At 51.6% G+C, this 27,951-nt stretch overlaps 1 protein-coding gene across 10 annotated transcripts in view; it reads left to right on the top strand.

Moving 5' to 3' along the window:
* Positions 1-18,065, top strand: part of CHST15 (carbohydrate sulfotransferase 15) — a 100,964-nt gene extending 82,899 nt beyond the window's left edge. For 5 of the 10 annotated variants that reach the window (XR_016388193.1, XR_016388194.1, XR_016388191.1 and 2 more), the window contains exons 8-9: positions 228-1,928; positions 16,677-18,065. Coding sequence is in view for 3 of the 10 variants with exons in the window: in XM_089898313.1 (XP_089754439.1) it covers positions 228-418 (191 nt within the window). In the remaining 7 variants the exon portion in view is untranslated. Of the gene's footprint in view, positions 1-227; positions 13,385-16,676 lie in introns of those variants that run through there. The other 5 variants (XM_022568512.3, XM_022568513.3, XR_016388195.1 and 2 more) reach the window with 4 other exon arrangements.
* Positions 18,066-27,951: the final 9,886 nt, after the last annotated feature.

Here is a 27,951-nt window from a genome sequence, read left to right as displayed (position 1 = left end):
CCTTGCTTCCAAGGGTGGGGTAACACACCGGACCACAGAATCTCTGCTCTTTCACACTGGAATTTCCACCTTCCACCCTCAGCAACTCAGAAATGGATCCAGCCAAAGAATTTGAACCTCCAAACACATTCTTACGGGAAACTCCTGTCTCAACAGGAAGCACGGCTTGGATTTTCTCAAAGTTTCTTTTGCCTCCTGCCTCATAGGCTCTTTCCTTTGTGTTCCAGGGCCCTTAAGTGAGAAACAAGAGGCCTTGATGACCAAGAGCCCCGCATCCAACGCGCGGCGTCCCGAGGACCGGAACCTGGGGCCCATGTGGCCGGTCACACAGAGGCTCCTGCGGGACTTCTACGGGCCTTTTAACGCCCGGCTGGCGCAGGTCCTCGCCGACGAGGCCTTCCTGTGGAAGAAGACGTGACGCCGGGTTCCCGCTGCCACCATGATTTCCATGCTTTGAAAATCTCTCTTGGTGGGGAACCCTTTCGCTCAGAGCCTGGAGAAAACCCCTCCCCGGCCCACGTTTATGGAAACCAGTTCAGAATTTCCTTTGTGATGTTAAACAGCCCGGCGACGGACCCTTCACGGAGCCTCGGATGGAGGCTGTTGGAAATTCCACTTGGGAAAGGGTCCCCTTCTGCTCCGAGAGTGGCTGGGGTCCAGGATGAGGCCGGCGGACGCTGGGCTGGGTGCCGGGAGGGAAGCGTGGAGTCTGGGCTTTGACAATTCTGGGTGGAGGTCCCGCCCGGGGCTGGCCAGACGTACGCTATACATTCAGCTTCGAAACCCTCTGTTTGGATCACTAACCTCATTTTGGCAGAGAATGGAGGCTCTCATTTTTTTTTCCCTTTTACCCCAAAGTCAGCCCTTCCGTCTCTTCAGATTTAAACCCTGTTAAATTCACTGTTGACGAGAAAAAAGACAAAAGTCGATTTTTGGTAGCACATTTCGTGTCTGGGACCTCCTCCCCTTCTGGCCTTGTGGACTTCACTTATGTTTAACAGAAAACGAACGCATTTAAAACAAACCACTTTCTACGTTTCACTGGCTGGAGCTTTCTTTTCTGGCCCTTTAAATGTTTTCTCAAGGGTTTTTTCAGTTTCTAATTGGAATATAACTTCAGTTTAAAATCGGAAGGGAAAGTTTTGCTGTTAATGCCAGACTGAGCACCTCGAAGGAACTGATGGAAAATCTGGGCATCTTGGCCGTCGCCATGCATCTGAGGTCCTCAGAGAACCGCAGCCGTTTGAGGTTTTAGTTGCGGGTGTGACAGGCTCCGCTGCTCTGCCTTTCCTCCCAAGTGAACTTGTTAGCACATTCTCTGCCGTGTGTGTGGACAGAGGTCCTTCCTCACTCAACGAACTGCAGGATGCTTTTTTCTGATTCGGAAGCACAGCACATGAGCTATGCCTGGGCCAGACATGCTGTGCTGGGATTTGGAACGAGAATGCCGGGAGCTGTGTCCTTGACAGAACTTCCTGGGCCACTTGGCATCCTGGTTTACTGTTGGATGGGCTGAAGGTCTTGCTGCTACTTGGAGGTGATGGGAAAGATTGAACACAGTCCTTGCACGCAGCCCCAGGCGGGACCCCAACCAAGCTTTGCACGTGGTCGTCAAGGGAAGCTTCTGCGAATCAGAGCTCCCCAAGTCGAGGTCCCGGATGCACACCAGTCAGAGAATGCAAATGCCTGCACGCCCAGCCGCCAGTCATGGTAGTGAGGATTTGCTGAGCTGTCCAGCCCTAGTGCCGTTGGAGATGGGATGCTCGGCCCATTTGAAGGCGTATGGAGGGCTCTGAATGGCACGGCCGGGCTGTTTCTGCTGTGAAGGAGCCATGGGCCTGAACACCTGCTTTCAGGGACAGGCCCCCATTTCTCTCCTGGTGGCCCTCGGAGCAGCAGCCAGCAGGCAAACCTGGCCTGAGCACAAGGTGCCGTAGGGGATGTCACTCGCATGTGCGTGTGTATTTATTTGCAGTGCAGGTGCGGTGTGCGTGGGTGTGTGTGTGTGCGTTTCTGAGTGGGCTCCCTTCAGTTCTGTTGCTGGTCAGCTTTCTCCGCTCTGGACACACCCCTTCATGGATTGATTTCTCTTGCAGTTCGCTTGTCACTTTCAGCCCAGATTTTTGCTCTTCGGCCCCGACTGTAATTACAAGGACTTTCTTACGCACCCCTGTGCATGTGAACATGTAACGTAATTCTGCTTCTTACAGAAGCACTACTGAAAGTCTTATTTCCAATATTATTTGGTTTACTATACAAATCTTTTTATAGACGATCCCTTGGTGCCGATCAGCGCCGTGCAGACCCGGTTTCTCCAGGGGCCTTTCTCCAAAGGGCTGTCTGTCTGTTCCTTTGCTTTCCTCTGTTCTCTCTCACTCGAGGCCCCAGTCTTGGTGACAGCACAGCTGCCCTTTCGAGCCGTGGTCCTCGAGCCTGTCATCCCAAACCAAAGCGAAATGGAGGATTTCTCACGACCCGGTCTGGAAGTTCCTTTGTGTCCCCAAAGCTGTGCATCGGGTTGTATCAAATTGTACTCCCTTAGTCGCGTAAGGTATGTTAATGAACCACTGTTATGCTGTACGTTTATTAATATTGAACATAATTAAATGTGGACCCCTGTGACTGGGACCCGGGGGTGCATGCCCTTCCTCATAAGCCGTCAGAGCACTTGTGGGAGGTTTTCCGCCGTGTGCACTGTGCGTGAATGAACCACGGGAGCAGTTCTGTGTCTCACCTGCGTGTGATGTGCACCCGGTACGCAGGGGACCCGCCGCACGTGGTGACGGTGCGAGAGAGTAGAGCAGGCGGGAGAGGTCAGACGTTACCACGGACGCCCTCGTGAGGCCAGCCAGGGGCGTGAGTCAGGGCGGCGAGGTCCAGCCCTACCCACAGACGGGCCTAACGTCATCCTCAGACATTTAGATTTGATGGTTGGGTGACCGCAGGACCTGCTGCTCCCAGCAGGCTGCTGCCCTCATTCCCGGGGCCTACCTGGCCCCTGGGGGCTGCCAGTTTGAGACCCCTGGTGTCACTGGGTGCACGGCATTGTCACTGGACGCTCAAGGCCCCCAGTGCAGCCAGGACAAGCCTGAGAGATGAGGTCCTCTCAAGTTCGGGGCTCTGGAAGCCAGGGCCATCCTGGGGGCAGCGGGGAGCCTGGGTTGGTCCCCGAATTCTGGGAAGACTCACCCTGGGCGAGTGTCTCCCCAGCACTGCCCCCCATGGTTGTGTGCTGGGGGAAGAGGGGCTGGCGAGTCCAGGCCTGGAAATGAGGAGGACCCCAGCTCTTGATGGCAAAGCCAGGGACGGCTTCACTCAGCAGGGAAGATGCTGTGCCTGGGAGGAGAAGCGGCCGGTGGGAGACGGGGGTCGGGACAGACGGGTGAGTCTGGAGGGCTGATGGCACAACTCCCTCCCCCGGGGCCTGTCCAAAACCCTCTCTGCTGTGGGACCACCTCCCGCCCTGACTCGGGAACCAGCTCTCAGGGAACGTTCTGACGAGGATAACCTCCGTCTTCGTGTAAACCTCCCCTCGGAATGACCTCTCCCCAGATGACTCCGTTTGGGAATTGAAGCAAAGGCCACGCGCTGCTGGAGGAACCTGGGCCTCGTCCAGCCGTGAGAGGCCTTGTGTGTGGGCGGGTATTTTTCTGTTGCTCCAGAATCCTCTCCCTGTGGGCAGATCCTGTTGAGACTCTAGGCTAAAGACCTCACTTTCCCAGAGCTTCACCTGGCAGGGCTGCCTGCAGAGCTACGTTAGCTGCAGCCGGTTACATCAGACCGCGTGGCTTAACACCACAAGGCCATTACCTCACAGGTCTGGGGCTCAGAGATCCAAGCTCAGTCTCACGGGGCTCAAGTCGAGATGTCGGTGGGCAGGACTGGTGCTTCCTGGAGGCTCTGGGGAGAATCCGTTTCCTTACCTTTTCCAGCTGCTAGAGGCCGCCTGCATTCCTTGGCACGTGGCCCCTTCCTCCACCTTGAGACTCTCTCTGACACTGTTTCCCTCGTCTTGTCACCTTCTCTGCTTCTCCCCCTCTGGCCTCTTGCAAGGACCCTTGCCATGACTCTGGGTCCACAGGATGCTAATGCAGGATCATCTCCCCATCTCAAGGTCACATCTGCAAAGCCCCTTTTGCCAGATAACGTAACATTTATAGTTTCCAGGAATTAGAATGCAGACATCTTTGGGAGCCGTTATTCAGCCAGCAATAGTGGGGTGGGTCCAGTAGGCTGGTCGGCAGTCAGAGGATGGAGTGGGTGCCCACTGGTCTGTCCCTTTCGGCTGTGCCCTGAGGGGCCCACGCAGGTCTGAGCGCCTAGCAGAGGGCTGAGCTTCCCGACACATCTGTTCTGAGATGGCGAATCTTCCTGTCCAGGCAGGACCCTGTGACTGGAATGAGGGGGTCAGGGGGAACGGCAAGTTGTCGTTTTGTATGCTTCTCCCGAGTGAGCCAAGTGGTGGCCCCAGGCCCGGATAGGGTTCTTTCTCCCTCAGGAGACCCACAGAAGCCACATGGGCAGTTTCGAGTTTCTCCAGTTCAGCTGTTTCTGAGTGAGTTATGCTCCCAAGGGAGCAGCTTGTGAAAACTACAAATATGGTTAGAATGTTTGCTGGCCCCTGAGAGAGCCTCAGGGGCCAGTGGCCTCGTGGCCCCATGCTCCAGCGATGCCTTTGGAAGGCAACCTCCAACCTCACTTTCAGTGCTCGTGCCTGATGGCCCCCGAGCTGGCCTTGACTCCGCGACCTCGACCCTGTCCCTGCTCCTGAAGCCCCGCGCCGTCAGCCTGGCCCTTGTCTCTAGCCCTCCCGCCCCTCCCCCTCGGGGTTCCCATCCTTTGCAGAACTGCCCCTGCTCAGGTTCTGAGTGGCAGGGCGGAGGCTGGGCGGTCCTGGGTCTCTTAGGCCTGCAGGTTGCTGTCCTGAGAGCCTGCAGGTGACGAGGCGGAAGTGGTGGCATCTCAGTGACTGCAGCAGGCCCCCGAGGAAGAACAGTTTCTCCTCGGCCACCACCTGGGAGTGTCCGAGTCTTCCTGCCAAGGGCCCAGGACCCACCCAAACTGCACCTGTGCTCATTACCCGCACGCTTGGGGCGAAGCAAGGAGTAGGGTGGTCCATCCCATGTGACCGCCCTGCTCTGTGGGTGCCCAGCTCTGAGTCTGGGGCACAGAGGAGAGTAGGAAGGGGTCTTCCCTTCCCACGGTGGAGGACCCCATGGGTACAGTGGCACAGGGAACATGGAGGCCGCTGGGGCTCCTGGGGCTTTCTGGTGCACCCCCGGCTCTGTGTGCTCTGAGCAGCCCCTTTGAGATCAGGCCCCGGTCAGATCTAGAAGTAGGTGAGTCCAAAGCCTGGGCCTCTCTGAGCCTCAAGACTTTCCCAAGGCCTCACGTTGAGGTGGTAGTGGGGACCCAGCACTTCAGCTCCCTGAACAAGTCCCTTCTCACAGAGCAGAGAAAGGCTGGGTCCAGGGAATCGAGATGGGGAGACTTCCAGCATCTTCTCCTGGAGTCATGAGCCATCTTTCTTCACCAGTCTTCTCCTAAAAGGGACAGTCTCACTTGCACCCATCAAACTCGGCTCCCCCAGGACAGTGTGGGGAAGGGGTGAGCCTTGGGCCTTGAGCCAGATGAGCTGGGTTCAAGGCCTGGGTTGTGTCCATCCCATAACCTTGGGGACACTGTGGGTCCCTTCCACATCTGCAGGTCTATGGGCCTCATGAATGGGTGTTGGGAGTTAACGAGGCAATGGTACATGAAAGTATAAAGTGACGATCAGAGAGGCTACACACCTGCCTGAGGTCACACAGCTCCGATCTCCAGAAAGAGCAGAATGTCAACTCAGATTTTTCACTTTTTAACTTCATAGTCAATGATTTTAACCATGGTGCTACAGCGTACATCCCCGCCACTTCCCCATCAGGCTCCCATCCCCAGCAGCCTGTCTGCATTTCACCTGTCAGCTCTCATCTCATCTCCCCTTAAGGATGGGGCAGCAGTTCCTGGGTCTTCTGGGGCAGAGGTTTCTGCAGACGTGCCCATCCAGGGATCTAGGTGGTGACTGGGGCTTCTAGGGAAAACAAAGGGAAATAAACATGGCTTTGTTTTGCCGAAAAGGTCTCGCAGCTGAGAGTCCTGCTGCCAGAGGCGTCCTCCCTGCCCTGGCCGGCTAAGCCTTCCACTCACAGGACCAGGCTGACCTCACAGGACCTCGGGCTGGCTGTAGCGGGGGGCTTCAGAGTCACATCAGAAGTGGATGGTCTGACCCTGGGCTCAGCCCCTCCTGTGGGCCTCAAAGGCACCAGGGGACATACTCAGCTAGAAAGTCTGCAAAGAGTCAAAATTTAATTTTTTTAGCAAGGGTTTTCTGAACATCTCCTTTGCATAAGGCGCTGGGCCAGGCATTAGGGTGGGTGGAGGCTGGTCGTCTGCTCATTCAGTGATTCTTTCACTGGTTCTTTCACCACGTATTCGTGGAGCCCATTCTGCGTGAAGCGGGAGGCGGGAAGGCCAAAGGCCACATGGTCAGAGGCCAGGCTGAGGCGTGCAGCTGGTGTCCACGCTGGGGAGGACGGGCTGGGTTGGGTCAGACTTCTCAGAGCATCTGTAAATCCTACTTAACCACGCGTACATTTCTTAAACCTTTTATTTTTACTTAAAATATTTAAAGTACACTAATTTGTCTGTCTTTTGATAAAAGGGCCAAAGCCTTTTGCCCAAACATAAGTCTGCCCATTGGAGTTTTGGGTCATCTTTATGGCTGAAACTGCATCACGATGCATCAGTGCTGGTTTCCGGTTTCGGTTCTCTAAAGGGGCCTGAGAACAGGAAGGCCCTTGCGAAGCCTCTGAAAACAGTCTTGCGTCGTATATGTGGTTATTCCCCTCGTGTGCTGGGACTTTCCGAAGCTTCTGACCTGGTTTCTAGAGATTGGCTCATGTTTTGTACTTGTATTTCATTTGTTTCCATCAGTGGTTCTCAAAGTGTGGTCCAAGGATGAGGGTGACCCTCGAGGCCCTCTGGGGAGATCCACCAGTCAAAACTAAGACTCTGCATGCCCATACCAGGACATCATTCGCCCTTTATCCCCTCATTTCCTCATGATGTACAAGTGATCATTTCCAGCGGCTGAGGTCCACTCTGATGCCTGGCGGGCTGTGCTTGGGCTTTGAAATTCTTTCAGCTTTAATTTCTAATATAGTAAATACTGATAGATGTGAACCACCTAAACAAAAGCTCTTTGGGAATCTTCAGTAATTTTTGAGAGTGTAAAGGAGCCTTCATTCTTAACAGTTTGAGAACTGCTGGTTTCTATATTTATTAAATCACATATTTCTAACATCGAGCACAACTGGCATAAGAAAGACTTGGGAACAAACATAACTGACTTGTAATAAACTCAGGATTGACTGGAGGGCATTTTGCAGAATGGCCGAGAGCACTGAGCGTGCCCTGAGCATCAGCAAGGGTGCCTAGGGGCCGAGGAGGCAGGCATCTGTCAGTGGGGAGGCCGGATAAGAGGTATCTACGGTGTAAGTGGCGACAGCAGTAATACGGGTGCCAGCTGTTTACTGAGCACATGCTGAGCACCAGGCCCCGGGCTCAGTGCAGCTCCACGTGTTGCCTTAGATCCTCACCACCACCCTAGGAGAGAGGTCCTATCTTTCTTCTGGTTCTGTCATTGCACAGGTGGGGGAACTGAGGCTCAGAGGGGCCAAACAACGAGCCCCAGGCCCCCAGCCCCTAAGGAGCAGAGTTAGTCCTTGATCTCAGGGCTATTGATCTCCAGGGCCCGAGTCTTCACCTGCACTTCTCACCTCTGAGTCCCCGAAGTCTCTGAGTTTCTAAGGAGGCAGAGCCTCAGGTGAAATCAGGGGGCTGCTGGTACCTTCGGGACAGTCTGGGCTGGGAGGCCGACACACGCACTGGGGACGAGGTCAGGGCCAGGTGGCCTCTTCAAGGTCATTTTCTTGTGGAAGCAGCAGAACTGACCCAGACAGCACCCCACCCCACCTCCCGGCACCCCGTCGGTGCCCAGCCTTGCAGGGGCCCTTGGGCGGGGACTCGATCCTGGCCTCTGCTGCCCTCTTACTGCATCCCTTCTGTGTCCTGTGTCCACCTGGATGGGAGGAAGCTGAGCTGCGTGTGTGCTGACCCTCAGGAGGAGCCCCTGACTTTTTGGGAGGTTGAACAGGTGGGACCAGCTGCTCCAGGGACCCTTCCGTCTCACCATCTGAGGCTTTCTCAGAGCCCGGGAATCCCGGGCTGGTCCCATCCTGCCAGTTCTGAGGTTGTTCAGGGGACCCCTGTGGCCCCCCGTGGCCAGCCGCCGCTGCTGCTGCTGTGGGTTGGAGCCGTGGTTGAGGAATGGGGAGTGGCAGCTGCCCTCCACATCTCCGAGGGGCAGCTGGACATCCCAAATGAGGGGCCACGGTCACCATGGAGATCTTTTGTTTACTCCCGCCTCCACGTGAGATAATCTGCAGAACTGCCGTTTTCTACACTTTCAACATAGTGGAATTCAGGAAAATTCCACGGCCAGGCCAGCCTCCAGTTCTAAAGGCAGCAACCCAGGCAGCCTGCACAAGACCTCAGGATGCAGGCCAACTTCTCTGGCCTCTAATCTCCTACTTCCCCTAAGAGAGCACATGCTTCTCCTCTGCTCCACGTTTTCTGCCTGCGTGCTTTTGCTCAAGCCAATGCACCAGGAGGAGGGCCCACCCTCCCCACTGTTCAACTGAGCCAGCTTCTTATCCCACCCCAGGGCCAAGGGCAAGTGTTACCTCCTCCTCCATGCTGGCCTCCTGGATTCCACCTTGCCTCCTGCCTCCCACCTCCTGACCTGCTTGAGGCCTCTTCCCCTTCTTAGTCTCTCTCCCATCTTGTGTGGTGTTGATTACTTTCTACGTGACTCTGCAGTCATTTGTGTGTTTTCATCTCGCACCCAGACAGCAAATCCTGGGGGCACACAGGCTGTTCCTTCCCCCACCCTCAGATACCCCAGCCGTGGAGTGATGTCCCCAAGAGGGAGGCAGTGAGTGCCTAGAGAGAGAACTGACCTGGGAGCTAGGGATCTGGATGACACTGAGCCAGTGACTTAACTTCTCTGAGCCTGTTTCCCCAGCTACTGAGCAGGGTGGGGGCCTGGAGGATTTCAAGGGGCCCTTTCAGATCTGCCCTTCTCTTTGTCGCCTTTTGAAGACTTGACACTTTCCCCATGCTGCTTACGAGCCCAAGGTGTTTTGCAGAGGAAGTGTCTGGAGAAGGGGTTGGGCCGCGAGTGGCAAGCCCCGCACCCTGCCCCAACTCTTCTGGGATTCCAGGATGGCTGCCCTGGGAGCAGAAGGCACCGAAACACAGCCCTGTGCTGCCCCCGTGTGTCCTCTCTAGGCACTGCACCCAGGGGGCCTGTCTCAGCCAGTCTTTCCAAGGGCTACCTTGGCAGATGCACATCACCAATCTGGACGGCCCGCTTGACCCTCCACTGTCTTCTTGCTCAACGCTCACCTGGGCCAGGGAGCTCCTGGGGACTAGCAGTAACCCTAATAAAAGGGCGTCCAAGGGTGGAAGGACTGTGGTCTCAGATCAGCCAACCAGGAGCCTTGTTCTGGAGGTGCCATTATGTGGCAAGAAGGATGGTCGTAGGAGCCCCCAGAGGTGTTCATATGTGCTTCTTGGTCTCCAGGCTCTCCCCCCGCCCCGACCTCCACCGAGCGGCCTGCAGGCCGTGTAGGATCACACCCACAGCGCCTGCAGGGAAAGGACGGCTGGGAGAGGGCCAGCCTGGCTCTCCGTCAGGTGCTCCCGCCGCTCTATCTGGCGCCGCCAGAGCACAGCTCCTAGTGGGCTGAGCTGAGACCCTTCTGCCCCTTTAGGACTGGTAGTGGTCAGGCACCTCCCCAGCCTCTCCCCATCTTGATCCTTCCCACGCGTAGGCCTCCCCTTCTCAACCCTCGTCCTCTATGCCACCCTTCCTAATACCCTGTCCTGAGCTGACCTGAACCTGGGTCTCCGGCACCCTCCTAGGACTGTGCGTGGCTCAAGAGGGCCCTGGGGGAGCCCTCACCCGCCCCAGGGGGACCTCAGACGCGGGAGTATTGGTGACGGGAAGGGGCTGGGCTTGAAGCTTCTGCCTGCAGACCTGCAGAGCTCCACCCTCACCCGTCCCTGTTCTGCCTTCTCCACTCCTCCCAGCATCACCTCCTTCCTGGGCTCTCCTCTCTCCTGCCTGCAAGATGGCCCTCCTGGCTCCCGGCTCCAGGCCCCACCTCCATAAGCAGTGCTCTGTGGCCTCTCAGCCCTACGCAGGCAGGCTCCTCTGTTACCCTTGTCCTTCCCAGATGTGGGGGAGGAGCTCAGGGGTCCTAGGGGACCCCCTCTCCCGGGGTGTCCTGTGCTGACCCCCGTCCTGCCTTAGTGTAGACGAGCTGAGGTCTGGGACCTCCACGTGGCAGTGGGTCCTCCTCTTCTTTTTTATTTTTTTTAATTAATTAATTTTATTTATTTTTGGCTGTGTTGGGTCTTCGTTTCTGTGCGAGAGCTTTCTCTAGTTGTGGCGAGCGGGGGTCACTCTTCATGGCGGTGTGTGGGCCTCTCACTATCGCGGCCTCTCTTGTTGCGGAGCACAGGCTCCAGACGCGCAGGCTCAGTAGTTGTGGCTCATGGGCCCAGTTGCTCCGCGGCATGTGGGATCCTCCCAGACCAGGGCTCGAACCCGTGTGCCCTGCATTGGCAGGCGGACTCTCAACCACTGCACCACCAGGGAAGCCCGGTCCTCCTCTTCTTGACCTAGTCTACCAGGCAGAGCTGACCTCTCCCCTGTCTCATTTGCCTTCCAGCTGTTTCTGCTCTGTCCTCTCTCTGTCCCTTCTCCTCCTTCCTCCCGGCTTGCTCTTCCTCCAGCAGTGAGTTGCGTGCCGGACGGGGTGAGGCTGTACTGGGCTGGGGCTGTGGTTCCAACAGGCAGGTCTGGAGCTGCTGCCACGGTGCAGCTCTGGGAAGGTCCAGGGTCTCGATGGCAAGCCATGCTTAGCGTAACCCGGATACATCGCTGTGCTCGCCCTGCCAGGATGTTCAGGACTGGGTAACAAGCAAAGAGAACCAGCCCACTTTATTAGCACCTGCCGCAGTTGTAGCCCTCACTCTGCTTCTTCACAGCTCTCTTCCTCGGGCTCCTCCATCCCAGAAGCTCCAGGGGGGGCTTCTTCCTCCCCAGCTGGGGGCTGCCCCTTCTGGAACATGTGACTTTCTCAGCCCCTGCCTCAGCTGTGAGGTGACCCTGTCCAGGCTGCTCATGTTTCAGTGGCCAGGACTTGTCACGTGCCCCCCCTCCAGCCACGGGATGGGCAGGCTGCTATGAGCTGGATGGAGAATTGATGTCGGGCGGGGCATGTTCAGTGTCCCCCAGCTCCCTCAGAGCCCCCACTGGATTCTACCCTGGCCCTTCCCACTCATTCTCCCACCTGTCAGTCTCTTTCGGATGTTTAACCTCTTTATACCCGCACTGCATTCTGTGAAATTTCCTTCCAGTTATGTCTCAGTTCACCAAATCTTTCTATTTCTCTACATCACCAATTCTGCTCTCTAAACTATTAATTTTTTAGTTTTTAAGTGACTTTTTTGGGGGGTGATTTTCAATTGTAGAATGTCAATTTGGTTCATTTTCAAGTCCATCTGTTATTTTTTCATAGAACCTTGTTTTTTAGATTTTTTTTAAAGATTTTTTTGATGTGGACCATTTTTAAAGTCTTTATTGAATTTGTCACAATATTGCTTCTGTTTTATGCTTTTTTGTTTTTTTGGCCATGAGGCATGTGGGATCTTAGCTCCCCAATCAGGGATCGAGCCCGCACCCCCTGCATTGGAAGGCAAAGTCGTAACCACTAGACCACCAGGGAAGTCCCTTAAATATGGTTTTTAATTCCTTCTTTATGTCTTTAATCATTTTAAACATTTTAAACATGATTTATTATTTCATTTGAACTGTTATTATAAGTGCTTGGGGGATTAATCATTCTGTTTATTTTTTAATCTGCTGACTTTCCCTTGTGAATTGTTTCCTTGTGTATTTTGTGATTTTAAAAAATTATTTTGAGTTTTTCTTGGGGTGTATTACCATTTGTTTTCTAGGGGAGGCCCACATGCCCTGGGATGGGAGGTATTTCCAGGAAAGGATTTTATCTTTGCTTTGGTCTGGATCCAAGGGATCATTTCTCTAAAAACAAATTTTGCAATAACTTTTTGGTTTGGGATGTCCTTGCTTTATGGGAAGTATAAATTAAAACTGTCCATCTGGTTGGGTGGGGTGGGTTTGGAGCTTCTGTTTTGTTTTGTTTTTGTTTGTTTTATTCTCCAAAAAATGTTTCATTCTGGAAAAAATCTGGCACAATTTATCCCATTTTCCATTTGTCCATAATGTGTAAAATCACTGAAAAGCCCAGTGAGAGCATGGTTATTATCTGATACTTATTTGTTTCCTACAGTGTGATGGTCTAACATTAAGTAAAACAGCATTGGTCCTCATATCTACTTTCAGTTGAGAGCCAATATTTTGGAGCTTCCAATTTTAATGGGAACTTTTATGCACCCTCATCGTTTCTGAGCAGAGTCAAGCTTTGCTCCTGAGATTGCGCTTGTATTTTCTGAGTCTTTCTTATAAGGAAGGGCCAGTCTTCCAGGGACCTGACTTTATTCAGAGTACCCAGTTCACCTCTGCCTCTTCTATGTCAGGGATGTATTTCCTCTCTTCCCTGAGTGTTAAAACCCAGCCCCTAGCCCTTAGGACACATACTTATATTTGACCCCTCCCTGGGCTTCTGTGGTGTTGGCTCATGAATGATCCTTCTGGCTTGTGGTTCCTACTTTATTTCTGGCTCAAGAAGTGCCCTCTTTCCTTCTTTCAAACTTGCCTATGAATTAGAAAGAAATTGACATGTTTTGGGGGTGCAGAGATGGCTAGCAGGGCAGAGATGGGAATTTTCTAGTCAACTTTTGTTATTAATTCCTACATTAATTTTGCAGTGGTCAGAAGACATCTCTGAATGATGTAAATCCTTTAAAATTTGTGAGGTTGGCTTTGTGACCCAACATATGGTTCATTTTCTTAAATATTTGTGCATTTAAAGAGTGCGTATTCTGTCATTGTTAGATGTAATATAGTTCAAGCTAATTGTGCTGTTCACACTTATATCCTTATTGCTTTCCTATTTTTATTGAGAGGCATGTGCTAATGTCTTCTAACATTATTATAGATTTGTCTCTTTCTCCTTTGGTTTAGTGCTTATCTGGCATAGTTTTCTTCCCCAACCTTTACTTTCACCATTTTTTGCTTGTTTTTGAGGTAGATCTCTTGTAACCAAAATATAAACAAGTTTTAAAAATCTGATGTGAAGTTTTAGTCTTATTTGGAGTATTTAGTCCATTTACATTTAATGTAACGATTAATATATTTGGATTTATAGCTACACTTTTACTATTTGCTTTCTATTTGTTGTACCTGTTTTATGTTGTCTGCTCCCCTTCCCTTTCCCCCTGGTATTTGGCCATTTGGTCCTGTTCCTTGGCATGCCTAGTAATTTTTCATTGAATTCTGGGCATCATTCATCCTTTTCTCTGATGGGTGGATAAACTGTGTGTGTAGGGGCGGGGCTTAGTCATCTTAATCCAATCAGGAACTGAGTGGATGCTATTCAAGTACTGCTACTCAGGGCTGGGTGGCAGGATTGGAACACCTCTGCTCATGTCTGCTCCTACAGCATGGTTTTAAGGTATGTTCATCAGGGCTCTTGCCGCACGATAGGTCCTGAACTCTAGTCCTTGTGTCCTCAGCACAGTGAGAAAATTAAAAAACTTCACTTACTTTTCGGGCTCTGTGTTTACCTTTCTAGTTTTCATCTTGTTCAGCTTCAGAAATCTTCAGATATTTTGAGGGGGAAATTGACTGAGAACTGGGCTTAGTTCTTTGCCCCACTGCCACCCCCCAAGAATCTCATTTTTGTCTTTCCAGGTCCATAAGCCTATCAGCGTCTTTGTTAGTTTCCTTGATTCCCCTGGTAGCTCTAACCTGGACCCCTTGCCTCTTGCTGTGTCCAGGATTCCCAAGTGCCCTGAGTAGAAAAGTACACATTTATTAAAAATTTTAAGTTTAATACAAAAATAAAGAAAAAAATTTCAAGACCTAATGCTCAGCAAATGAAGCTTGTTCAAGGTGCCAGTGCAGGACCTTGGCCTTTTAGGCTTGATTGCTTCTCCAATGCCTTCAAACAAATGTTTTTTGGTGTGTCATCAGCCTTCTTGTTGTCCTCAGTATTGGTCCTCCTCAAGATCTCCAAGAAACAGGAGTCCCTTTGTATTATGTTTCAACCATTTTATATTTTGGGGTCTATATGTTACCCCAACCTTTCCTATCCTAACTAATACATATTTTACCAGCATTTCTATATATTTTTAGGAGGAAGTCATCCATAATAACTAGTCTTCCAGTTGGTTGAGCCAAAGGACCTTATACTGATTACAGTTAGAAAATATGAAGGACATACTGTCATTGGTCACGTGGTATAGAATACACAGTTAAATACGTGTGAAGAGAAATGTTTAAAAATGGTATGTCTTATTAAAAAGATAATACACATTTATTAAGTATTTTAAGTTAATACAAAAATAAAGAAAAATATGTCAAGACCTTGTACTCAGCCAATGAAGCTTGCTCATGTTGGAAACTCTGGACCCTGGTGTAGAACACAAAGCCCAGCGTTTTGCGTTCATCGAGTCAGGGAGTTATGCTATTTATCCAACAAATCCCTTTAAGTATTGGCCCGTGGGAGTTTCTAGAGGGCATTTACACCCAGCACTATACATACAACACTATACATATATTATAAACACATGTATGCATACACACACACACACACACACACACACACACACACACACATATATATATTTGTTCATTGCCACATACCCAATGCCTGAAAGAATGCCTAGAAGAAACAGGTGTTTAAAAAAACATTTGTTTGGGCTTCCCTGCTGGCACAGTGGTTGAGAATCTGCCTGCGAATGCAGGGGACACGGGTTCGAGCCCTGGTCTGGGAAGATCCTGCATGCCGCGGAGCAACTGGGCCCGTGAGCCACAATTACTGAGCCTGCGCGTCTGGAGCCTGTGCTCCACAGAGAACAAGAGAGGCAACGATAGTGAGAGGCCCACGCACGGCAATGAAGAGCGGACCCCGCTTGCCACAACTAGAGAAAGCCCTCACACAGAAACGAAGACCCAACACAGCCTTAAATAAATTAATTAATTTAAAAAAAATTAAAAAACACATTTGTTTAATAAATGAATGAATAAACTAAATTAAAAAAAAAAGCCGTTGCACTCTGTGGCAACTGCTATCGTCATATTTTTTTCCAATCTTATTTTTCTACACTTTTGATTTGTTGAGTCATATTATATAGACAATTCTATATGCTGCTCAAAGCAAAACACACATAAAACAAAACTTAGTATAGCATGTGCTGTGTGCCCCTGGCCCAACCAATTCACCACATAGAGCCCCAGTTTCTTCCTCTGAAAAACAGACATATGGTGACAGGGTTGTGGTGAAAATCCAACGGTAAAGCTCTTACCGTTATTCCAGAGGCATAACTGCACAATACATTGTAGCTATTAGAATTTTAGGATCAGTAGTATCAGTAGTGCCCCCAGTCTAGAGAGGGGTTAACTAACTTGCTACAGTCATACCTGAGGTCCACACTCTGGTCTGCCCGACCCCAGGCTCTTTCCATCTCCACCTTCAGCCTCAAACCATACCCGGCACCATGCTGGGTCCTGAGACTTCAGAGAAACTGAAAGCTTCCTCTGGCAGCTGGAGTTGGAGTGAATCTGTCATCACTTGCCACGATGATGCTGCATAACAAAAACCTTACCAAACCTCAGTGTCACACTGTTAGCATTGATTTAGCAGGTTATGAGTCTGGGGGTCAGTGACTTAGGCTGGGCTCTGCCAGATGGTTCTTCTGGTTGTGGCTGGGCTCACCCACATGTCTGCCAGTTGGCTGCAGGTTGGTAGACCCAGGGTGGACACAGCTGGGACAACTGGTGACCTTTGCTTTACCCCACATGGCCCACCCTCTGGCAGGCTGTCCTGGGCATGTTCTTGTGGAAAAGGCTGAGGAGCAAAAGGGGGTGAGGGAGAGATGCAAGTGTTTCTTCAAGCTTCTGCTTTTGTCATGTTTGCTAAAATCCTATTGGTAAAAGCAAGTCACGGGGCAGAGACTGAAATCTCTGGGGCAGGATGCCAGGCCCACAATGGGGGGCCCTGAAAGTGTCATGGCAAAGGGCGGGGTACAGGAAAGGTGAGGAATGGGGACATCACTGCATTTCATCTGTTTCAGGGAGGAGAAGACACAGAAATCATCCAGTTAGCCAGGGGGGCAGACAGATCAGAGCCCTCCTGTGTCATGCCAGCAGGATGACCTGTGATACATGAACAGATGGGCTCTTTCTAACCCCCAAACCCTTGAACTGGGCTGCTGGTCAGGAGGCCCACATTGCCCCGGGGGCAGGTCACAAAGGAAAGTGTGCAGGTGGCAAAATCCTGGCTTTTAACTTCAAGAGCCTTTGGCTGGGAATAAACAAAAAATTCAGAAATTTACGCAACAACATGTTCTTTCATCAACAGGAACTTCCCTTCCAGACCTCCTAGGAGGAGCAGAGAGAAGGGTGTTCAACAGCTGAACTTGAACGGGGGACGTGTGCTCCTGAACTGAGCATGTCAACTTCACCGAGAGCATCAGGCAAGGAGCTGAAAACAAAGGCAGCGACCATCCTTGTGGAAGATGACCAGGCCTGGTGCACTCAGGAGAAGCGCTGAGAGCTTGCCAAAAACCCAGGCAGAAGGCACAGGGCCTCCTTCGTCCTTCTGTCGGCAGTAACCTTGAACTTCAAGGAGCTGAACGGGCCTGGTGCCAGGAGCTAAATTGGAGCAACCGCTGGCCCCAAATAAGGAATTTATAAGTGGCTCTGGGCTTATAAGAATCAAAAGCATATTCTTGCCCCAGTAGAGTTCGCCGGGATCCAGAAAGAGTCACACAAAGAGAGACCAAGAGAAACAAAATCTCTGGAGAGTTACATTTGGGGTGGATGGAGGCTAGGTCGGCCCTAGGGTGACCTATGTGTCCCGGTTTCCCAGGACTTTCTTGAATTCAGCACTGAAAGTCCTGCATTCCGGAAACCCCCTTGGTCCGGTCACCCGGTTGGCCTGGTGGCTGGAACTGCAGGACAGTGGAGAGCCATGGACTCCTGTTCTGTCCCTCTGCTGGGTCCTGCTCACCTGGCTGGCTGTGGGTTGGGACTCGAGGGGCAAGGCCTCCCAGCAGCCCCCATGGCTGGGGGCACCTGCAGCGTTTGGGGGACAAGCCTGGTCCCTGAAGAGCACGGGGAGAGAGTCCCTCTTCTCGTTGCTGCCACTTCCCATCCGACACCTGGACGGAAATCTGTGTGACCTGAGTGTATGCGGAGGGACAAGGACTTGATGGAAAGCTTTCCATAAACACAGACCAGCAGGGCAAAGGGCAGGTTCTCAGACAAGGCAGGCACCTCCCTGGTTGCAGCTGACGGTGGTACATGCACATCCCTCGGTGCCCAGCATCTTCAGGCCCCTGTCCTCACCACTGTGTCCCCAGTGCGAGGCAAGGCGGGGAGGCCTGGGGGGATGGTGGCACAGAAGCCCCCCTCCCCTTCTGCCCTGAGCCTGCTTCCTAGGCTGGGAATTAGGGGACATTTATTTAAATATTTAAATATAGCACCCAAACAGTTTGACCGTCCCTTCCAGGAGAAAAGATGAAGCAGCACCCCATGCGCCGAGCTAGCTCCCTCTCCACAGAGAACAGACCTCAGGGGCCTGGGAAGCGGTCTGCGAGGAGCGAGCTGGCGGCCAAGCTTCCTGCCCTGAGCCCGGAGCCCTGAGCATTCCCTCGTCAGGGGTTTGCAGTGACAATGGGATGCTGAAATTCAGAACATCCTTACCACCCCTCACTCCCAAAATATATTTGTATACGTTTGCACTGTTCCTGTTGTGTTTGTCATAATTTTCAATGTCTTCCTGACGATTTGAGAGATTTGTGGGATTGGCTCGGGGATCTGGACAGGACACACTTCCCAAAGGCCAAGCTTATATCCTCTGCTGTGTCCCTGTTCAGTGGTTCCACTGTTTAAAGAAGTGTCAGCGTCACTCCCCGTCACACATCAAGTTCATAATTGATACTTAACATACTTCTTTACGTTTAAAAAATGCACACGGGTAGAGCTGGGTTTTTAGGCCTCTCCAGTCCCTTCCCCCCAGCAAACCCTCGGGCCAGGGCTGAGAAAGGGAGGGGGAGGAGGAAAAAAAGAGTTAAATCCTGTGAGTGTGTGTGTGTGTGTGTGTGTGTGTGAGTGTGCGTGTAAGTGTGTATGGCGAGGTCTTCTACCCCAAGGCCCCCGGGGCAGGGTCCCGCAGCGTGCGGGAAGGAGGCCCCTTTTCATTAGGATCCCCCAAAGCAACAGTGACCAGCTGGGTCCCTGGGCCTCACCGTGGGAGCCCAGGTCACCTCCGGGATGCTCTGGCAGACGAGCAGCAGGTGGCTGTAGGGGAAGAGGGCAAAGAGAGGCCTGCGGGGGGGCTGGTGGGCCGTGTTCAGCCACTGAGTGTCCACGGGCGGCGGGAACGTAGCGAGACCAGTGTCTGTCTTCTGGGAGCCGATGCTGTCCTGGGGGCGGGTGCTGGGCACCACCGTGTAAGCATTCAAGGTCATGTCAAGGGCTACCGGGTGCCACGGCAGCTGGGAGACAGGGCGCCTCGGGAGAGCACGGGTGGATGGGGGGCTGCCTGGACGGGAGGCCAGGGCGGGAAGTGAGCTTGAACGTTTGCAGTGATAAAGGACATGTGGGTGGCCAAGCTCAGGGTGAGGGGAGGGAGAGGAGTGGACGTCGCCTGGGCTGACACTTAACCTTCAGGCCACGTGTCGGGTGGGGGGCGGACTTCTCTCCAGAGCGGCCACCTCCTCTGCAGGGGTCCAGTGGGCACCTCAGCCTCCTGACCTTCCCCATCACCCACTCCGAAAACCTGCCAGCCTCCCACCTTCCCTGCCTCAGGGGCCAGCCCCTCTGTCCTTCCCGTGGCCCAGGCCCCCGGTCGGGAACTGTCCTTGGCTCTCTCCCACGCCACACCCCTCTGGCCGGGGATCCCGTGGGCATATACCTCAACTAAGCCCAGACTCTGACCCCCTCTCATCACGTCCACGCTGCTCCCCAGTAGCTGGGCAGTGGTCTCCCTGCCCTCAGCACCCACCCCTGTGTCTTTACAATCAGCAGCTAGAGGGGGCCTGGCAGAGGTGAGCTGGGGGCTGTCACTTTGCTGGAACCCTGACGAGACTCCCCCTCGCCTGGACGATTGCTGAGTCCTTCCTGTGGTCCCCGGGGCCCTGCGCGGCCTGCTGTCATCCTCTGTGACCTTGGCTCCTGCCATGTCCCCTCACGCCCTCACCCAGGCCCCCCGGGCGCTCTGGCTTGTCCTCAGTCCCCAGGGCTGTCCACATCTCGGGGTCTCTGCACTGCTAATGCTAATGTGCCCCGTCACCTGGCAGCAAGACCCCCTGATGGCCATCCCCTGGCATTCTGGGTCCCTCTCCCTCTGCTTTTTTTTTTTTAATTTTTAAATTGTATTATTTTAAATTTTATTTTACTTTTTTATACTTTTTATTGGAGTATAGTTGCTTTACAATATTGTGTTGGTTTCTGCTGTACAGCAAAGTGAATCAGCTCTACGTGTACATATAGCCCCTCTTTTTTGGATTTCCTTCCCATTTAGGTCACCACAGAGCAGAGTTCCCTGTGCTATACGGTAGGTTCTCATTAGTTATCTATTTTATATATAGTAGTGTATATATGTCAATCCCAATCTCCCAGTTCATCCCACCCCCCCTTCCCCCCTTGGTATCCGTAAGTTTGTTCTCTACATCTGTGTCTCTATTTCTGCTTTGCGAATAAGTTCACCTGTACCATTTTTCTAGATTCCACACATGAGCGATGTTATACAATATTTGTTTTTCTCTTTCTGACTTACTTTACTATGTATGACAGTCTCTAGGTCCAGCCACTTCTCTGCAAATGGCACAATTTCATCCCTTTTATGGCTGAGTAATATTCCATTGTATATATGTGCCACATCTTCTTTATCCATTCACCTGTTGATGGACATTTAGGTTGCTTCCGTGTCCTGGCTGTCGTAAATAGTGCTGCATCCCTCTGCTTCTTTATGTCCCAGCACTTCTCATCTTCTGTATGCTCATCATTTACTCATGAAGTTGGCTTACTGTTTTCCCATCTCCCACTAAATAGCTCCACGGAGGGGGGAGTTTGGACTGTCGCTCCCTGACATTTCCTATTGCAAGCGTCCAGGTCAGCACCCGGCGCATGGCTGGGGCTCAGAAGGTATTGCTGAACGTTGGATGAACGTGAGGCCTGGTTGGTCACAAAAGGAACTGGAATTTTCTTTCTGGTCACTGGAATAGATGATGGGTGAGTTTAAGCGAAGGTGTGACGTGAGCCAGGAGGAGACAGGGACCATGGAAAGAGAAAGCATCTCTAGAGCTGAGACACAGGGTCCCTCCTGACATGAGCCCGAGGCGATGGGACCCTGTTCGCTGCTTTTAGGTAAACAGGGACTTGACTGTCAAATTAGGTTTAGAAAACGAATACCCAGGGTCCTGGCCGAGGGAATGCCAAGTTAGACTTTCTTCCACAGTTACTCAAATATTAGCAGCTGACTGGAAGCCAGTCTGTCTGGAAGCTGAGATTTCACTGGTGATTAAGTTTGGGTCATGAAAAGAGGCGAGTCAGCTGGACTTCTGATCCCCTGTAACTATTCTGTGGGATCAGAGCGGGTTTATAGAGCTTGGAAAAGATGGAGCCAGACTTAAACAATGACATGACCAGGGCGGAAAATCTCTCTCAACTAGCAACATGCTGTTGCCTTAACACACTGTCACCCTTGTTCCTAACTCCCCAGGGTTCAGCTAAGCCCCAAGTCAAGTGTTTTGGGCTCTTAGGTCTTGGGTGTCAATGGCCCTGGAGCCTGGACCACGTCTTCCATCACAAGGTCCCTTATTAAGGACCTGCCAGCAGGGGGTCAAGTGGCTCTAACTTTGAAAGCAGAGCAATACCCTTGCTTCCATGTAAATTTGAATGGCCCCGACATGCTGGGGGTGGGGAAGTGACCTGGAGCCCAATGCTCTAACCCCTGCCCCTCAACACTCCCCTCCCTGACCCCAGCTGTGACAGAAATGTGCCATTCACACATTTTATACAATTCAAGCAATGGTTTCACTGACAAGCGGAATAAACTAAAAGTTCTCAGCCCAAATAAGTAGTTAGAATGATGATAAACGTGTAAGCAGTACTGTACTGCAATTCTGTGAATTATCACTCAGTTTACGAGCATGGGCCTCTGAGAAGCCACCGGAGGATGCTCTGTTTTCTCGTCCCCCAACAGGCCCAGCAGAGGGCAGGCTGAACCTGGGAATGTGCTGGAGTTGCTGGGAATGAGAGGCAGCTGCTTCCCAGGCAGAGTCCAAGGATGCCGGAATCTCTCTCCAAAGACCTGCTCCCCGTCAAAGAGAAAATCTTCTCTGGCAGTTCTCAGCCAGGTCCCCCTCCCTTCCTACAGTGCCTGTCCAATACCACCACCTGGTCCTGGCTGGCCTGGCTCTTGGGGCCTGGGGTACTGGACTGGAGTCTTGTGAGAGAGCTTGTTCCCTCCTTCCCTCCCTCCTGCTGTCCTTCTAGGCCAAATCACTTGGTCGCCGCTGTGTCTGTGTCTCTTAGCCAGCTCCAGGCGCTGAGCCCATGTGGCAGCCCTGAGCCAGCCCTGCCCACCTCGGCTCCAGCCCCCAGCTGCCTAGACAGCCTGGCACAGAGGGCAGAGCCTTCATTCTAGACCTGCCTGGGCTCAACTCCTGGCTCCACCAGTAGCAAAGGGACCTCAGCTCCCCACACCTTGATTTTCTCATCTGTAAAATGGGACTAAATCAGTTAACATTTGAGAAATGCTTAGAAGAGTATCTGTTATGTAATCTGTGAGAGATGGATGGATAGTGTCGACTGAAAAAAAAAGCACAGCCTAAAAGTTGAGAACTATGTTTTATTTGGCAGCCCAAACTGAGGACTTAAGCCCAGGACACAGCCTCTTACATCGCTCAGAGGGACTGCTCCGAAGAGGTAAGGGAAGAGCCAGGATATATAGGGGATTTTGCATCAAATACCAGGTAGTCGAAACATCAAAAGATTATTGTTAATTAAAAGAAAACCAGGTATCTCAAGTTAATGAATTTAACACTTTTCTGTGTATGGGAAGATGCAAGCGTCTGGGCTCATTGAAATCATTTCCTTGATGTGCACCTTAGCTGTCTAGGGCCAGTATTCTGTTCTTTCCCATCCTGAGTCCCCTGAGGGCTCACCGTTCGGGGCAGCGGCAGTGGCTTGATGGCTGCAGCAGCCCTTGTTTACTGATATGGCGGGCAACATTTTTCATTCACAATAGATACAAAGTCTTCTCAAACTGTGGAACATTCTGTTTTTCCACTTGACACTTTGAGCCAGGGTTGACCCACTCAACAACCCGAAACCCGCTTGTGCCTGGGCTTTGCCAGCCCGCAGGCAGAGGCGGCAACACTTGCCCCCCTCCTGGCTCTCTGGGCTTCTCCATCCACTGCAGTTGCTGTATTTTCTTTGAGGAGATTTGAAACCGCAAAGCTCTGTCCCAGCGTGCTATGGAAGGAAAGGGGATTGAGTTTTCTTCTTGTTTCTTTTAAATGCTTAGAGGTTGAATTTCAGTCCCAGACGCTGGCAAAGTAAGGAGACCCTGAAATTGTATATAGGTCTGGATCGGTCCAGAAGTCCCCAGAGATATGCAAAGCTACTGAGAGCTACCGGGAGATGGGAAGCCTCCCCACTGCCCGCCCTGATGGACTGGGCACTGGCAGGGGATGCTCCTCCAGGGCTCAGCCGTGTCCAGAGGTGGGCGGGGCCTGGATGAGGCAGAGGATGCCATGATGCCCGGGCACCAGCGTCCTCCGTTTGGGTCAATGGACCCAAACTGGACCCTGCACGAGGCCCCTTTAGTCCCCCAGCCGGTGTTTACCCCTGAGACCCGACCCACTCCACCCCATCCTGGGCAGGCCATTCTTTCCAACAGAGTTCACTGGAAGCAGCTCCCGTTCCCTCTCTGCTTAAACAGTACGGGCTGGCCTCTGCTGAGTCGGACCACGTCTCAATCGGTTTTTATGGGGGAATGATCCCATGGTGTGTGCACTGTGTGCGTTCCAATACCACACCTTTCTGGCTTCATCATCTTCATTCTGTTTAGGCTCCTCTGACTCACGTGATCAGTTGAAATATTAATTACAAAGAGAAGGCTAGACGCAGAGAGGTGGACGTGATTTGGTCTGGCTTTCCATTTAACAGGGAGGAAACAGGCCTGGGGTGGGGGGAGGGATTTGGCCTGGATTCCCAGCCCCTTGTGGGGCTGGGGGCTTCACCGGGGCCTCCGGAGACCCATCTGCCGTCCCAGGGGCTTCCTTCTATTCCGTTGCTGACTCGGCCCCCATCTCTGGTACCGATTTCCGTGCAAGTGGCAAAGCACCCGACGGACGCAGGCCCGCAGGAAGCCTCTGGTTAATCCGGAAGCCGCGGCAGGAGCTCCGACCCTCTTGAAAAGGAAGCCTGGGGTGGAGAGAAGCCACTGTTTGGGGTGGCTGTGGGACAAGGGGGGAGAAACAGATTCCTACCTTCCCTGCTTGAGTCATTCATCGTAGGGACACCCTGGGGTCATGGATGACATGGGCTGGGGGAGGGGTGACGCGAGCGCTCTGCAGGTCGCAGAGGCTCACCTCAGACTAGAAAGTGGAACCGGCGCTGGTGGCCGGTGCCCGTGAGCGCAGGTCAGGAACGTGACACTCACGCATGCGCGGGGAGGTGGGCGGGGCGGGGTGCTCGGGCAGATCAGGACCCCCGTTTCTCCACCTACAAACGGAAGAGGGGCTCATACTGCAACTTGTTTCACGGTGTTGTAATGATAAAAAGAAATCTCTGAGATTTCTTCACAGTTCTTTTATCATGACATCCACTCACAGGTCCTGACCATTTGAGGGTTAGAGCGAGGAATTAAAGGTTCATGTCACTGATGTAAAGTAATTAAACAAGGAGGCCGTTAGACCGGTAGCCCAGGTAAGCTGGCCGAAACCTAAGCCGGGGACAATGCACTCGAATAGGAGAAGATGAGACGTAGCACAACCAACCCCAAACAGCCGACTAGCTTTTCGCCAATAAGGCAGGCTGTAGCCAGTCTCATTACTTCCTTGCTTTGTTTCCACATCTTCTCTATGAAAACCTCCCTTGCTCCTGTCCGTGGAGCTCTCCTAACCCCCTTTGATTTTAATCAATGTATGCTCAAATAAACTCTTGAAAATTCTAATGTGCTTCGTATATCTTTTACCACTAAGCACCTTTCTCAGGGAGACAGCAGCCTCGGCCAGCCCTGTGGGGACAGCAGGACTCCCAGGGGAGATGGAGAGGGGGCGCCCCTGCTCAGAGCCCTTGAGGAGGTTGTCAACCCTGGATGCATGTTTCCAAGAAAGCCTGCTCTTGCCCTGAAGTAGCTGAAGCTTCAGCCCGAGAGGTGCTCCCCAGAGGACATGAAGATTTGGGTATCAGGTGGGAGCAGAAGCTTGTAAATACCCACAGCCTTTGGAAGAATGTGGATATTAACCTTGGAGATGCAGAGTGTAGACAGCCCAGCGTAGACACGCAGACCACACCCCCTGCACCACCTGTTCTTCCATCTGTTCAAACCAAGCCATAGCCGGTCAGAGTCCCTGAGTAGCGGGGTGGCTGGCCTCCCTTAGATAGCCACGGCCCAGGTGGTATGTGTGTGTGAGGGTTTTAGGTGGTGGTGTCTTGGAGACTGGGTTTGGAGCACATGGATTGTTCCAAATTTAGAAAGCGAATGCGTGGGAGGTTGGAGAGGGCACTGACAAAGGGTGTTGGCTGGTGCATCTCGGTGCCTCTTTTTAAGGAAGAGGAGTTCTTCGTCTGAGCCCCACTGTCTCCAACCACGGGGAAGCGCTTCCCTCTTGGGGCTGCGGTTTCTCATCCAGTTTAGGGTGAGTTGGGACCGCTGGGCTTCTTGGGGGCCCGGTAGGGGTTGGATGATGTCAGAGGAGTCCTAGTGTCCCAGCTGATGCCTTATTCTTCCAGGACCACAGAGTGGAGGTGAGATGGTCTGCAGCCTCCTGCCCTCTGTCCACTGGAGGCGCTCCAGGCTGTTTGCTTACTGTTCTTCCTCTAAGTTTTCATTTGGAAGAAGGATTCTGTAGCTCTCTATCATTTGGAAATCCTTGGAGCTCAGAGGGCTTTCCTGGCTCTAACATTTGATGATTCTGAAACAAGCCTTTATTCTAGGACAACAAAGCTTCCCAGGTTTCCCGGGGACCCAGGGTTTACCGGACGAGACTTTCAGTGCTGAAACCTGGGGTGTCTCAGGCAAGCAAGGCCAGCTGGCCATCCTAGCACATTCTCACAGTGCAGCTTGGCTGTTGAGCCGTGCTTGCTTTGGGGAGGGAAAAGCACACCATTTAGAAAGCCTCTCTGATGCCTGTGTGCCAAGAAAAATGGGACTGGGAACCCAATCTTGTAGTAACACTGGATGAGGAGGGAGGGAAGCCCACCCCATCTCTTTCCAGAAAAAGCAGCATTTACTTTAATTTGCAAATCACAGAGCAGAAGCCAACTGGGGCCAGGGTTGGTGTGCCTGATGGGAGCTGAGGGGAAGGGGAAACTTTAAAAAGGAGAAGAATTTCACACTGAATCTCTTAATCTGTTTTTACAAAGAGACTCATAAAATCTTAATATAGCCCCAGGACCATCATGTTTATAGACATGGCATCAGCAGTAATGGCAGTGCTGGAGTGTGACCAGAGACTTTGCAGAAACACACCAGGGAGGAATGTGGATTAAAGTGAGAGAACCACCTCCAAGTAGGGTAGGCGGGACAGCCAGGGCATCTCAGTCTGGTCCCCAGTCTAAGAGCTTGGTCAGGCTCAGCCCTGCCCAAGTCCACCTGGGGAGGAGAAGGCAGCCTAAGCCTGAGTACGCCCCTCCCCTCCTTCTCCTAGAGGAAGGTGAGTGACGTCGTCACTAGCTCTCGACCAGTGGACACCCTTGTGAGGGATGTGAGACGGGATGGAGGTAGTTGAGAAGGAAGAGGGGCTGGCTAAGTGGAGAGGGAGGTCCCAGGGCTCCCTGCGGGGAGGACCCGGGCTGGCCTCCAAAGCACCTTTGGGAAGGTGCGAAGGGAGGACATTGCAGGCAGAGGACAAGAAGAGCTTTCTGTCTAGTCTCTACCTGGGAGAGATGAGCTTGGATTTAAAGAAGGTGCAAGAGAGGTACCTGCCTGTATCAGGGGTTGTCTTGAGCCCACAGAGGCTGAATATTCAAACAGAATTGAAACAAGTCAAGTCCAAGAGCAGAGCTTTCAAATCTAGTCCTTCTCCATTCTTTCTATGTGCTCCCACCACTGCCTTAGGAATCTGGGCATTGGCATGACTCTGTTAACATAATGGCCTTTTAATTTTTTTTCCCATTACATGCTTTAAAAAATTGATTTCCAAACATTGGACTATGTGGAAAAAATGAAGAAAGAAGCAAGTGTTCCCTGGTCTAAGGCAAAATGTAAAAAATAAAGAAAATATAATGAGCTTTTCACAAAGCTAAGTTGATTCAGCTTAAAGTAATACCCTCCACACTGAGAGTATGCGGTTCCTCTCTTGTTGTGTTTCGACTCGCGTTCTTTAATGGGACTGTGGCGGTGGGTGGAGGGAAGTTTGGTTATTGTTGTTGCTCTGTCTTATTTAGGTTTTTGTTTTAAGCTTTCAACCCAATCTCAGTCCCTGATTTAACTTAAAATTAAAAGCACTGGATGGCTTCACAGGTGAATTCTATCAAATATTTAGAGAAGAGCTAACACCTATCTTTCTCAAACTCTTCCAAAATATAGCAGAGGGAGGAACACTCCCAAACTCATTCTACGAGGCCACCATCACTCTGATACCAAAACCAGACAAAGATGTCACAAAGACAGAAAACTACAGACCAATGTCACTGATGAACATAGATGCAAAAATCGTCAACAAAATACTAGTAAACAGAATCCAACAGCACATTAAAAGGATCATACACTATGATCAAGTGGGGTTTATCCCAGGAATGCAAGGATTCTTCAATATACGCAAATAAATCAATGTGATAAACCATATTAACACATTGAAGGAGAAAAACCATATGATCATCTCAATAGATGCAGAGAAAGCTTTCGACAAAATTCAACACCCTTTAATGATAAAAACCCTCCAGAAATTAGGCTTAGAGGGAACTTTCCTCAACACAATAAAGGCCATATATGACAAACCCACAGCCAACATTGTCCTCAATGGTGAAAAACTGAAACCATTTCCTCTAAGATCAGGAACAAGACAAGGTTGTCCACTCTCACCACTATTATTCAACATAGTTTGGGAAGTTTTAGCCACGGCAATAGGAGAAGAAAAAGAAATAAAAGGAATCCAAATTGGAAAAGAAGAAGTAAAGCTGTCACTGTTTGCAGATGACATGATACTATACATAGAGAATCCTAAAGATGCTACCATAAAACTACGAGAGCTAATCAATGAATTTGGTAAAGTAGCAGGATACAAAATTAATGCACAGAAATCTCTTGCATGCCTGTACACTAATGATGAAAAATCTGAAAGTGAAATTAAGAAAACACTCCCATTTACCATTGCAACAAAAAGAATAAAATACCTAGGAATAAAACCTACCTAAGGAGACAAAAGACCTGTGTGCAGAAAATTATAAGACAC

Source organism: Delphinapterus leucas, chromosome 16, assembly GCF_059928025.1.
Source record: "Delphinapterus leucas isolate spDelLeu-1000000601 "Yukka" chromosome 16, BTC_Dleu_Yukka2, whole genome shotgun sequence".
Classification (NCBI taxonomy): Eukaryota; Metazoa; Chordata; class Mammalia; order Artiodactyla; family Monodontidae; genus Delphinapterus; species Delphinapterus leucas.
This window is presented reverse-complemented; position numbering and strand designations above follow the sequence as displayed.